The following is a 14210-nucleotide window of genomic DNA, read 5'->3' on the forward strand; positions in this document are numbered from 1 at the left end:
TGATATTGGCCATGTTGGTAGTGCTTACATTACAAAAATAGGTAAACATTAGATTAGCACTCCTCTCCACCTGGAGATGTTAAAGGATTTACCAACACACCAATGAATAAAACTCATTATAGGTATACGGACATTTAATAAGGTATTCATCGATATGTATAATGGCATTATCTGACCTTATATACGGCTGCCAAAGAAAGTCAACCTGAAACAGCTGAGTTTTAGTTTCAAGAATACCTGGATTCATAGACTGATCCTGCTATTTATTTGTCTTTGATCTCAAGCCAGTTGTTAAATGTCTCTGAGTTTGGATTCCCTTATCCTTAAAATATGGATAATATATTTCTCATAGATTTATTGTAAAGATTCAATAAGGAAATACGTGCCTGGACTCTCTCCAGATCTCTTTTCCTCATCTCATGAAAGTGATGTCAATTTGCTGATGTGTTTATTTTGATGGTTATTGAAATTTTAAACTTTTTACCCTTCCTTTGATACAAAAATATTATTATTTTCTTTTCCTAAGAAAAGGAAATTGTTTTATTTTGTAAAGGTTTTTATTAAAATATAGTCAACATACAATACTGCTTAATACACAGTTAGTCAAGATTTTTATATATAAGGAAGCGATCACTAAGATAAATCAAGCAACCATCTGATACCATACCATGCTACCATGTTTCCCCGAAAATAAGATTAGCTGGACCATCAGCTCTACTGTGTCTTTTGAAGCAAAAATTAATATAAGACTTTGTCTTATTTTAATATAATATAAGACCCGGTCTTATATATAATATAATATAATATAATATAATATAATATAATATAATATAATATAATATAATACTGTATTTGATATTAATTTTTGCTCCAAAAGATGCATTAGCGTTGATGGTTCAACTAGGTCTTATTTTGGGGGAAACATGGTATCACGATATTATTTATATTTCCCATGCTCTACATTATATCTCCATAACTTATTTGTTTTATACCTGGAGATTTGAACCTCTCATTCTCCTACACCTTCCCCCCTTTTTAATTTATAATTGCAGTCGACATTCACTAGTATTTTATATTAATTTTTGGTGTACAGCACATTGGTTAGACATTTATATAATTTAAGAAGTGATCCCCCTGACAAGTCTAGTACCCACTTGGCACTATAGTTATTACCATATTATTTAGTATATGCCCTATGCTATAATTTACATCTCCATGACTATCAATTTGTACATCTTAATCATTTCATCCTTTTGACCCTTCCCCCAACTACTATCCAATCTATTATCCTGAAAACCTGCCCTTTGGGTGTGTCATCTGCGGAGGCAGTTGTGATTTTCTGACTCAGTCTCAAGCTGGCCACTGGGTACATCAGCCCAGGTGCCTCCTGTGAGGGCCCCCACCACAGGCCAAATTCAGCAGCACCCAGTACCCTTCCCAGGGCCACCTAACATGATCCCAAAAATAATCAACAAATGTCTACCACCCATACTAGATTTGGAGGTGTCTCAAGAGGTCAAGCTAGGAACTGAGGCCGGCTGCCACTAGTACTGGGCTTACAGTTATTCAGGGAGATGTATGAAGCACACTGATGCCAGTTGTTACTTGTTTAGGTTTTGTGAATGTTTGTGAGATTTTAGGAAAGTCCATATCATGAGCCAAAGCAGGCCATTTGTATGCAAAAACAAACACTGGAAGTAGCTTGGATGTGCCTGAAAGTTGGGTGGAGTTGGGTGTCAGTGAACCATCAGGGTAGGGTAAATGAACGATATTAGCCAGGTTGATGGAGACTCATAGTTTGCAGCTCCCTGTATCCACTTACCCGGAGGGTGTTGAGCTCAACAAGGAAAAGAATAAAAATGGATTCTGCCAGCCCTTTTGTCTGGGAGAAAGCTGCTTCTCCAGCCCTAGCCCTGAAGCTAGACAAGTCATTTCCTCCCCATATGTCCCTGGCACCTTTCCAGCTGCTGCCCCACCACTAGAGCTCAGAGAGAGTGAGTCTGTCAATGAGCAAGCCCATATGCAGGCCCTTTAAGAGAAGCACCTGAGAGCACAGCCACTCTCCATCTCACACTCCCAGAATCTCTTCTAATTTTCCCAGCCAGAATTTCTGGACACTTCTCTCCCCAGCACTGGAACTCTGGGCTGGTTAGGGGCTGAGGCCCCTCACTCATCAGGAGGGAACATTTGCAGCTGAGATATCCCTTCCTATTTTTAATGGTCACATGCAGGTGTGGGACCAGCCTGTTTCATGTCTCTTCTCCTATCAGTCTCAGTGTGCCTTCTTCTGTATGTCCTTAGTTGTAGGACTTCTGTTCAGCTATGTTTCAGGCAATTCTTAATAACATATTTTACTGTGATAATTTTGAGTTGGTCATGAGTGGAAGCAAACACAGTGTTGACCTACACTGCCATCTTGACCAGAAAACTCAAATAAATTGTCACTAAAAGAAAGAAAAAGGTCTTAGTCGAGACTTATTACTAAAAATAAGACAGATCAAGGACCTAATCAAAGTTCTCTAATGATCTCATTATTTGTTTTCCTACTCTATATAGTTTTCATAGAATTTCTTATCTAAATTGGGGCTCTGATTCCAGGGCTTTCCTATATTTAATATTTTGAGCATGCTCATCACCTTTCTGGTATACTCTGGATGGAGATGCTAAGAACAGAAAAGAAATAAAGCTTTCCTAAGAAAATAGAGCCACCTAGAAGCAGACCCAGTAGTTTTTTGAACCATATTATTAATTTGGACATTCGAAAGAAGAGAATATATATTGTTCAACCTCCTTTACTGGCCAGGCTTTGGAAATTCTACATGTAAAATGTACAATTAGTTATTATTGTGCGATTCTCTATTGTTTTCTTCTCCAACACTGCTATTGCCTAATTTAAAATGTCAAATTTTACTACTTGACATTACAAAATAAAATGTCTACAGAGACTTAACAGTATAATGTAAGAGAAATTTTAAATGAAAGATATGGGTAAACAGATTATGCATCCCCTAAATAAAGACATTTAAATTGAGGGGTGAAAACAAATCTTATTTTCCAACTGTTAGAAGTACTATAACATGGGGTTAAATTATTTAAGTTATATAATCAATTGTGTTATATTTTTAACAGATATCCTAAGCATGTGGAATATATGTTTCACCATAGTAATTTTAAAAATCTTCAGCCATGCCTGAAATAAAGCACATGTCATAGAAAACCTGGCTCATTTCCTTACTGTGTTTCACTATACATTACTGAGACAAATGATAAGAAAATACACTGACATAGGTAAAAATGAGAGTAATTAAAGCTGTAACTTCATATAACAATACATTTTCATTGTTTTCAAAGCAGGAGGATCTGTGAAAAGTGACTAGGAATTTTACCATTAATAAAATTTCTTAATCTAGTAACAATTTGTTCTTTAGAATTATATATGTATAGAAATAAAATATAGTTTACCAACTATATAACCTCAGTCTACATTGTTTATTGCTCCAAGAATATAACATATGCATGCCAACAAGAAATGTGTCCTCACTTACTCCAAATGTCACTCAATGAAATATTCTGTTTGAAAAATTTAATCATATAGACATAAGATTAATAAGGGACATCTGAGAATGTCTTGTTAGCCTTATAATAACCACTTCCTAATAAAATCTGCTATGTTTGGATACATTTATTTTAGCTGAGGATATGGTACTGCCTCATGAATGGGATATAGTCTGAAGTTACCGTGAAAAGACACACTTAGGACCAAAAGGCAATAATAAAAAGTACCAGATATTCTGCTTTGTTGACTTATATTTATAAGGAAATGAATAGCCTTTTAAGAGAGAATGCAGTGATAGAATCTCCTATCTGACACAATCTCTACTAACACCATGGTTCACTCACAACTTACCACATGATGCCATTTCATCCGTCTGGTCACCACAGTCATCTTCCCTGTCACACAGCCATGCTCTGGGAATGCAGCGCCCATTTCCACAAGAAAACTGGTCCACTTGGCATGTTCTAGCTATAATGTTCAGTCAATGTACAAATAATAAATTTAGAGGCCTTTTAAAAAGCGTTAAAGATCAAATAAAGCATGCAATTACTCTTTTACACATAAGATATTGTATTGCTCTATTAGATACAGTATTTAAAAAGCAAATTTTTATTTAATTTTTAACAATGCCAGCTTGCTTGTCTTCTCTAAAGTTGACATGCTTTGCCCTTTAATTAAAGTGACTGCTAAGTGACAAGGTATTCAGTAATACTCACACATTTCGATAAATGGATTCTTTATTTATTTCTTTAGTTTTTTCCCTGGCACATGCTTATGAATACATGGTTGAACTAAAGTTAATCTAACTTTTAATTTAAAATAAATGTGCGTAGTTATTTCCAATAAACCAATAAAACCTTTGCTGTAACATAGGAGAAAGAGTTTAGAGACTATGTCAGTGTATCTAGTTTCTAATCATGGAGTCATAATTATCCTTTTCCTCCAACATTTTAAATGTATTTGTTTCTTAATATCTAAATGGGCCAATGTGCTGAACAAGAACGCAGAAAATATTTTCTAAGATATTTTCTACATTAACTCTAAGATGGATGTTTTAACTCACTTTTCAGTACAGTTATCTAAAAATGTATAACTTTTTAATCAAGGTATATTAATGAACTCTGCTTCGGGCTCTTTTAATAGTTTCCGTGAACACTCACATAGAATCTTGCTTTCTATGTCAGCCAAAGGCAGTGAGTTAAAACTATTCCATAAAGAGGTTATGTTCTACAAAGATTTTTACTACCTTTTTCTATTACAATCAGGTCAACTATTGAAGGCATGGAAGTCTAGATAGCTTCTCTAACTCTTTACCCATGCCTTACATTGTTACATAGCTATTTTTAAACGCTTGTTTTTCTTTTGTGTTTTTTTTTCTTTTGTCCCTCTTATCTACAAATCTGTCTTCATAAGTATTAGTATCCTACCTATTTTTTCGTTTCATTGGACCAGAGAAAGGAGATGGAAATGTTAGTAAGGGTTTACTTAAATATATTAATGTTTGGGTTAGACGAAGGTTGGACAGATGAGGAAAAATTAGGGTATGGGCTCTTGTGGCTATGATAATATGATATCATTTAGATGATACACGGCCTTTCGTTTCCTGGGGTTGATGATCACAAGGATGTGCTTCTGTTTCACCAAAATACCTATGAACTTGGGTACCATTACTGGTATTAAATAGTGGTTGAGGGCCAAGTCATCAAACACACTAAAATGGGTTTCCATAAGTCAGGGTTTCAGAGGTCATTTAAAATAATTTATTTAAGTTATATAACTAGTCATTCCCTTTTAAGCAAAATGCACTTGCAGTATAAAGACGCATAGCCATTATTAGTGAATACTTAAAAGATTACTCAAGAAAATCAAATAAAAAATTTACTGGCTTATTTGATATATTGGAATTGGATATATTTCTATTCTCAGTGACTGTAATTAGAAATACCAGGAAAATTATTACACTACATGTTTTGCTTTGCTTATGTTGGTAAGGATCCTGAATCAAAATATTTTACGTAATATCAGATTTTTCCCTTTTTACATATTGTTTTCAATTAATAGATTTTAAGTATCCCAACAAACATGTATGCTTCTGAAGTTTTCAATGGCAATATTTCAAGTAGGATTAAATCTTTCTATGTTGCCTCATTTGCCTAGTTATACACATTTTTTTTTTCTGTTAAATTATTCTACCATTTAAACTAAATCAACAAAGTCCCTAGCTGTTTCTAATAAAATTATGGTTACTTGAAGAAAATGTATATACTATTTGTATTAGCCTAGAGAAGAATGAAGATGTTGGCATTTGTTTACTTGGTAGTAAGGGGAGGGCATAGAGGTATGAAGATTAATTTATTTTTCTTACATGTCTCTGTATCATTTCATTGGTTGTAGTAAATACTTTGTATCTTTTAAGTTGTAAAATAAATTTAGTAAGAGTTTTCTATTCACTTCTTCCTCTCTCCCTTCTTCTCTCCTTCCTTCTCTTGTGTCCTGTCCTCCCTCCCTCCCTCACTTCCTTCTTACCTTTCTTCCTCTCTCCCTCCTTCCCTCTTTACTATTTGCTCTCTCTACTTTTCATTCTTCACCTGTCCTTTCTTCCCTAATTCCCTACCTGTTTCATTTCTTCAGTCTTTCTTCATTTCTTGCTTCAAAGAACATATTATCTCATATTTTCATCCCTATTAAATCTAATTGATGCATAGTAAGAATATATTAATCTTTCTAATACAGTATTATTTTATTTGATGTTCTTATGCCATTGTAGTCTTACCTAGTCATTCAGGTTTAATTATAGCAGAGTTTTCTCAACTGTTTTCTTTCATTAGGAAAATTATGGTGATTAGAACGGACAATGAGAAAGAACTCCTAAAAGCCTATCTCACATTGTGATGGTGTAGAATTTGTGTGTCACCTCATTAACTCTGAAGACTGAAGAAATGTTAGAACCTATTACTCCAGAGTATTTACTGGCTTATCACTGAGGGATAGTATGCCCTGAAAATTCAAATCCATTGTCTGTTTTAATCTCATAGAAAATGATCACCTTAGTTTACCAGGAAAATTTAACTGATTTCAAGTGAGAAATATGCCTCTTTCCATAAGCACTGTCTGTATATATGATATAACCACGTTGACTAAATTATCACTTTCTAATCAATGGATTCATATCAAGAAGACACAACCTTCACTTTTTTAGTTCTTTTTCCCATCAGATAGATCTAAGTTAGTTGGATGTGAGATTAGCAGAGCTGCCCCAGAGGACTTTATTTTTGTAACAAATGCTGCTCTAATGAAGAGGAAACATACACCTCCTCAGTGGAAGTGTTTATCTAGCAGTAAATTAGAAATTCACTGTCTCAATGTGAATTTTTTCTACCTATTACTAATTATGCCTCTCTTGTAGCCACACAGCAGTGAGAAATCCCACATTGCACAAGAACAATGAGGAGGAGGAGGAGGAGAGAGCGTGACACATTATTCCTAAACTTTACCTTTGCTGTATTTTAATCAAAGCATTCTATTTAAACAAAACCTATATTATCTCAAAATGCACTCTTTATCTTGTAAAAAAAGTCTGACTTGTGTGTGTGTGTGTGTGTGTGTGTGTGTGTGTGTGTGTAATGCATCAGGTTTTGTTAATGCAACTGTATCTGTGCAATTGTAATTTAGTTAAGATTTGTGCAGAATGTGAGAAGAACAGATATTATGTAATCTAACCAGAGTTCTGTGCTATGGGAAAATGCTGGTCTGAATTTGCCCAAGCTTGAATCCAAGAATTGCCATGATTATTACGAGGAAAACAGAATGTCAAATCTAACTACTTCTCATCTTTGGCCTCTGGATCTCCGTCATAAGTAGACCAGAAATGTTTTTTGTGTATGAGGGGGAACGACAAATAAGCCCCTGACTGTCAGCTCTTTTCTGCCCCCTGTGGTCATGTTGCTTCCTCTTGCAGGCACACTCTCTCCAACCCTCACCGTTTTTCACTTCACTACTCTCTACAATCTAGGATGATCGATCTTTTTTTTTCCTAGTCAAATATTTCTATCATTTAGAAAAGTACATAGGATAATATCATTAACACCTGTTTGTCTGTCACCACATAGCTATATCAAATCCTAATATATTTTTCTATATTTGGTACCGATTTTTATTGTCTGTTGTTTACTTTAAAAAAAAAAAAAAGATATTACAGTTAGATTTGAAGTCCCCTATGTAATCTTTTCTAATCATATTTCCCTCTTTCTCCTTCTAGAGGTAATGACTGTCCTTAATTTTCCTTTCTGTTTTTATTTCCAGACATACTTTAAAACCTCTTCTTATACATTTATAAATCAATAATACATAGAATTGTTTTGTATTTTTTTAATATAAATAGTATTAAAGTGTTTATATTCTGAAACTTGGTGTTTTGTTGTTGTTGTTTAACACTGTTTTTGAAATTTATTCCTGTTGATATTTGAGTTCCAGGTTATTCATTTTAATTATGAATAGCATTTCATTATGTGAACACAACACAATAAATCTATCCATTCTCCTGTTAATGGGTATTTGAGTTGTTTCTGTATTTTCACTATTACCAGCATTAGGGCAAAGGGATTATTCTTAATGCCTCCGTGTGTATTGGTATTAGACTATAAACCTAAAAATGGAATTACAGGCTTGAAGGCATATACACCTTCAAATTTATGGGATTTGGCTAAACTCCTTTCCAATGCAGAAAAATCAAATTAGACATTCCCTAAGAGTGTATGACAATTTATTTTTTGCCACAAAATTACCAATGCTTGGTTTTATCAGATTATTTTTCCTAATTAAATGACTTGAACTCTTATTTAGACATTATTCTTATATTTTTTTTTAAAGCATAGCTTGGATATCACCTCTTTTAGGAAGACTTCCAAGATTGCCAAAATCTAAATTAATTGCTCTTCCCATGTGCTCCCATGTGACTCAATTTACCACTTTGAATACTGCCTTAGAATGGCCTGTTTACGTCTTTCTCCCAATCTTCACTCTTTAGTTTCTTAAGGAAAAGTATTGTGTATTTTTTCCTCTTCCTATCTTCAGTGTGATGATAAATATTTATCGAATTAGTAGATTCATGAAGGAGAAATCCCAAAGGAAAAAAATAGGAAATTAGTTTCTTTGTAGGAAAGGATTTTCTTTTAAAGTAGTAGCAATGTTAAAGGCTACAGGACAGTGGATTCAATTACAAAACAATTCCCCTAGGGAAATCTTTTACCTAGAATACATGTCCCTATATAAACCAATATCTAAAAATGTATATAAATGATTCAACCAGGAAAACTATCTAATACATGTACCATATTTTTACAGTATGATGAACAATGTGACCGCTTTCTTTCTTTCTTTCTTCCTTTCGTTCTTTCTTCTTTCCTTTTTTCTTTTAATTTTGGTAAAACAAACTGCAAATACATTGTAACATGAAAGCATACTTAGTTTTCAAAGCTAAAATGCATATTTATTTTTCTCTTTTTTAAAAATCTTTTTAAAGTTTATGGTGATCTTAATGGCTATCATAAATACCGATAAGAAGACCTAGTACTGAGTGACTTCAGTTGGCATCACAGAGAGTGGCACTTGGGTGTTAGAAAGTTGTGTGGACTTTAGGCCTGGAAAGTCTTAGAAATCTTACTAATTAGGATTGATATTTTTATTTGCTATTATAAGTATCATTCCCATTTATACTACTGTAAATGGCTAGTCAAACCCAAATTCTCCTTTAAAAATAATATAGAAACAAGTAAATTTTAAAAATCTAATGGAAATAAAGACATAGTTTTATTAATTGAGTCAGCAATGCCTTTTACTTTAAGGTGAAAGCAGATCTATCTTAGGATGGAATGAAGCATAGCCTGTGAATAGAATTTTAACCTTAAAAGAATAATAATCGCACTAGCTTAGAAAGATGCTTCATTTTAAATTATGGTCATATTGTAAAGGCAACCTAGGTAAAGTTAAATTTACCATACCTAAAATTCTAACTTATCCTCAGGATAATAAATTTGATAAAAAGAGCGATGGCCTTGAAGACAGAACTCATGGATTGATTTTCCCCTAAATTCTTACCAAAGATGGGATTTAAGGCAAGTCCCCTCTCTCATGCTTTCTTCTATGAAATAAATGGAATTGAAGGCAGGGTCCCAATACCACATTGTCTGTGGAGGTCCTTTTCTATTAGAACATATTTTGTAAAACAACCTTATAAGATACACAAAATCTTGAAAATAATCAGCTACTCTAAAATATTTAACCAAGCTTTAATCAAGGGGTAAGAGAACAACTAGTCCATGGATCCTCAGCAAATACGTCACTGTGAAAAAAATTGAAGATATGATGGAGGTTAGGAATATGGAATGGTACTGGTTTTGTTCTCATCTTTGCTATTTAGTACATGGTGAAAAGCTTTTTGGAAACAATATCTAGTGAATTCATATTCTTATAGAACTGAAAGAAATATACAAGGAAATTCAGTGTGGAGAGGTACAAATCTTTCAAAACAAGAAAACAAACAAACAAACAAACAAACAAACAAAGGCCAAACCAAGAGGGCAAGCCAGGCTTTTAACCTCTGGGTCTTTTTTTTCCATGCTTCCTCTGCAGTTTTCATTAATATGTTATAATAATTATTTAGTAATGCTTATTTTGGCAGAGAGAATGTGAAGTGGTTGATATGTTTTGATATTACTGTGTATAATGATTGAAAAAAAACATTTTTTACTGATCATATCAATATGAGGCATCAAATATACTAATTTTTCATTGTTTAAAGGGAAACCCCCTTACCCTCTGGTAACCACTAAACTATTGTCTGCGTCTATGAGTTTTTATTTCTCATTTATTTGTGTTGTTCTTTTGTTGTTTTTGGGTTATAAGGGGGTTGAGGGGTGGGAGATGAGGGTAAGGGGGATCAAATATATGGTGATGGAAGGAGAACTGACTCTGGGGGATGAACACACAATGGGATTTATAGATGATGTAATACAGAATTGTACACCTGAAATCTATGTAATTTTACTAACAATTGTCACCCCCATAAATTAAAATAAATAAATAAATAAATAAATAAATAAATAAATAAATAAATAAATAAAAAAGAGAAACCCTAGGCTGCTGTTAGTGGTATAATTTTTCAACACTTATCTGACTAATAATGAGCGTTTTGGCATTCTGTTGTAATATGTACCACAAGCTGTATATTCTTATTCAATAATAATTTGTCTAGGATTTCAAAGATTTATTAACATGGGATACATTATACGGAAATATAGTCTTAGTGGTTTTGGGATTTCAAGGGCAAAAAACAAAAACAAAAAGAATAAAACCTACCCCACATAAATAATGTGCCAAGAACAGAAAACTATTCACAGTTATTCTATAGCAGACTAAATAAAATACATAAATTATTTTTTCAAGATTAAAGAAAAAACATCCTTTTTGTGAGATGGCCTACATCACAACATGCTAATAAGCCTCAACCTCCACTGCCAAGTAAGGTTTAGCAGGGACAAGTCTTGTCAAAGTAGCCTAGCCTATCACCAGTCAACTCACATGGATAAAGTCCCAAATTACTTTGAACAACAGAATCATGCCCAGTGATTAAGTAAAAGACAATCTGTATTCTCGCCTTTGTGGAACTAAACTTTGAATTCATTTACTACTCCAATAATATCACTAGCACTAGAAAAATTCAGTTTAGTTCAAAGTGTTGACCTGCAATTTTATGGAGACTAACTTTGGAAGAGATTTATGTATATATTCAAGCAAACCTTTACCTGCACAAGTTTGATTGGATTCATCTTCATTGCTCCCACAATCATTAGCTCCATCACAAAGCCATCTCTTGGGGATACAGCGATTATTCTTGCATTTAAATTGATCTTCAGGGCAGCTATGATTGACTGGGGTAGGGGGTGAAGGGTGAGGAGAAGATTTAGTGACATAAAATTGGATACAATTATAATTATTTTAAGTTATAGTTATGGAAAAGTTACAGTAGTTATATTATAGCACAGCAAATGTCATAGCTTCTGTCATTCATTGTCTTATATTTTATCAAAACTATTAATATTTGAGGCTCTGTTAAGATGTAATACTTTCATAGAAGATACTAAGTAATTAAATCTCATGTAAAAGGAATTATATTCATTTTCCATGTCTTCACTAGCACCAACTACATCAAAGACTTTATTTTTCCGTCCTTTAACAAAATGGGTAACTAAATTTCAGAATTTTCACCAAAAACGTTTAAAATTCACCTCACATTTTAATGTGAAAAACAAAAAAAAACTATGCATCAAATTATATAATTATACATATCAAAAGTAATATTTTAGAACCACACATCCACTCAGGTGCTTTTTGAAATATTAAATAAGACTAATTTTGCAATGCTTTGTCCAATGTTTCTTGGAACTGGAAATAAAATACAGAATATAAAAATGCATCACTTATGACCTGGAATTGATGCTAACTATGAGATCCTACAAAATTTTTATAGCAAAAATGATCACTATGAGTTTTCTCTCTTAGTACAAACAAACATGCAACCAAAAAATATATTGAGGGGAGACCAATCCTCACACAGGAAGCTGTGCACAGTTAAGGATTAAACCTTCAATATCTAAGCACAACAGGCGGCCATCTTAAAGTTAACCTTCTGTGATTATTTTTCCTGCATTCTGGAGACTAAACCCAATCTGAATCGGTATGTTCTTCAGTATTTGTTTCACACCTTCAACATTTTTTGAAGTAGTTTTCCTTGTACCGAGTAGTTGCATTTCTATGTGATAAAAATAAATGTCGGTGGTAGTTTTACTTAGAATTTGAAAATAGCCATTTTGTCATGCTGTTACACAGCAAATGTATGCCTTCTTAAGCAATTTCTGTAAAACATTACTTCTTTAAAGTAGGTTTGGTGTTGAACTTGTTTTATCACTTTTTAGAAAGTTTTTATTTGTGTACATTAATAAAAGAAACATGGAAATGCTTTATTTTTTTGGCATTTGAGCATGATTAACATGTTCTAATCACTTCAGGGACTTTAGCAAGAATAGCTGCTCATGAGAATAAAAGTCATCCAACATATTAGAAGGTCAACGTTTTAAAGTACCAAGATTATGTGCAAGCACTTCACTGAAGCTCGATCAAGGACCTTTGCAATTTTCATCAGTGATGTAAATCAGAGTTCAAAAAGAAGGAGCAAATGTAATCCATAGTTTTGTAATTTGGAGTTGAGAAGTTAAAGGATAAAAAATAATATGATAATAGAATTCAAGGTCAAAGCTCATGAGTACTTAAAATCTAAAATAATCTCTGAAATGGATTATATAGTTATGGAATATTAACCATGGGACCCCAGAAATAATAATGCTGCACAGAATCACTGCAATGTTTAGAGAAGGCACCATACTGCTGAAACGTGGCCAGAGATGTTTAGTTTTCTATTGCTCCTAATATTTAGTTATTTATTCATCCAGGTGTTACTTTCTGTGCTAGACTCTGAGACAAGACATATGTTAAAACATCATTATGTCTCCTCACGAAGATAGTAATGTACTAGCTGCACCAAATAAATAAGTATGTAATTGTACTATGGTTTGGTAAACTATAGGAAAGAAAAACACAGGAGATGCTTAACTCCAACTGAGCTGTATTGAGAAGGAGATTTATTTTTTTAGAGTCCAAAAATGTCTTCCCTATGGAGGTAATGGAAAACTATGGTAAATTTTATACACTGGAAACATAGTGCAATGTCACAAAGGAGAGAGAGAGAATGACAATTTTTAGAGATCTATTTGTAGTTCAACTTGATAAGGACAAAGAGGTTAACAGGATGCATGGTAGATATTTAAGGCTAAAAATGTAAAGATGAGATATAACAAAGTGCTTTCTATGTGAGACAATGAATTTTAGAATTACTCTTGTTGATTATGAAGTTATTAAAATAACAAGATTCAATTTCAGTACGTACATACTTCTCTGGAAACAGTGTGGAAAGTGGGCTTTAGTTAAGGGAGAAATGGTGGTAGGAATAAGAGCAGGGCACTTCCTGAGTTCATCTAAAATGGGAGTGTAATATAGCCAGTGAAGATTGAGAGGAGTTAAAGACGAAAACTCAATTATTTGGAGGTAAAAGAGATGGGATTTATTGATAGAATTGAATATGAACTATGAGTGAATTAGAAGACTCCAGGAAAAGCCCATTGTGTAGGCTTGGGTGATGGTATGAAAAAGGATAAAAATAGGAAAACAAATACTGGAAATTTTAACACTACAACTAATAGGACAAATGTAATGCCCCCATATACTCATAAAGGAAATGAGCTTCTTTGTGAGTTGGTGAAAAGAACAATTTCACAGATAGAAGCATGGAATTACAGCAAATGCATGAACATTGTGATGAAATATTTTTGCCCTCCGACTACACAGGAAGCTCATATGTAGCAAGCATTCATTCAAACCATGAATAAACATAGTGAGTCAAAAGGAATAGGTAATTAATTTAATTAATAAATACATAATATGTTATTTGTGTAAAAATGTAGGAAAAACACTCTTTACCCTTAGATAAAATGTTCCTTCCACTCCAAAGCTTTTGGTTATTGTATCAATTAGTATTTAGTAT

General features: G+C 33.3%; 1 protein-coding gene across 5 annotated transcripts in view; it reads right to left on the reverse strand.

Moving 5' to 3' along the window:
* Positions 1–14210, reverse strand: part of LRP1B (LDL receptor related protein 1B) — a 1798389-nt gene that overhangs the window by 717549 nt on the left and 1066630 nt on the right. For all 5 annotated transcript variants that reach the window (XR_012497488.1, XM_074335786.1, XM_074335783.1 and 2 more), the window contains 2 exons: positions 11359–11484; positions 3908–4024 (listed from right to left, as the gene is read on the reverse strand). Coding sequence is in view for 4 of the 5 variants with exons in the window: in XM_074335786.1 (XP_074191887.1) it covers positions 3908–4024; positions 11359–11484 (243 nt within the window). In the remaining variant the exon portion in view is untranslated. The remainder of the gene's footprint in view (positions 1–3907; positions 4025–11358; positions 11485–14210) is intronic.

The sequence above is a fragment of the Rhinolophus sinicus genome, linkage group LG01 (genome assembly GCF_036562045.2).
Source record: "Rhinolophus sinicus isolate RSC01 linkage group LG01, ASM3656204v1, whole genome shotgun sequence".
Taxonomy (NCBI): Eukaryota; Metazoa; Chordata; class Mammalia; order Chiroptera; family Rhinolophidae; genus Rhinolophus; species Rhinolophus sinicus.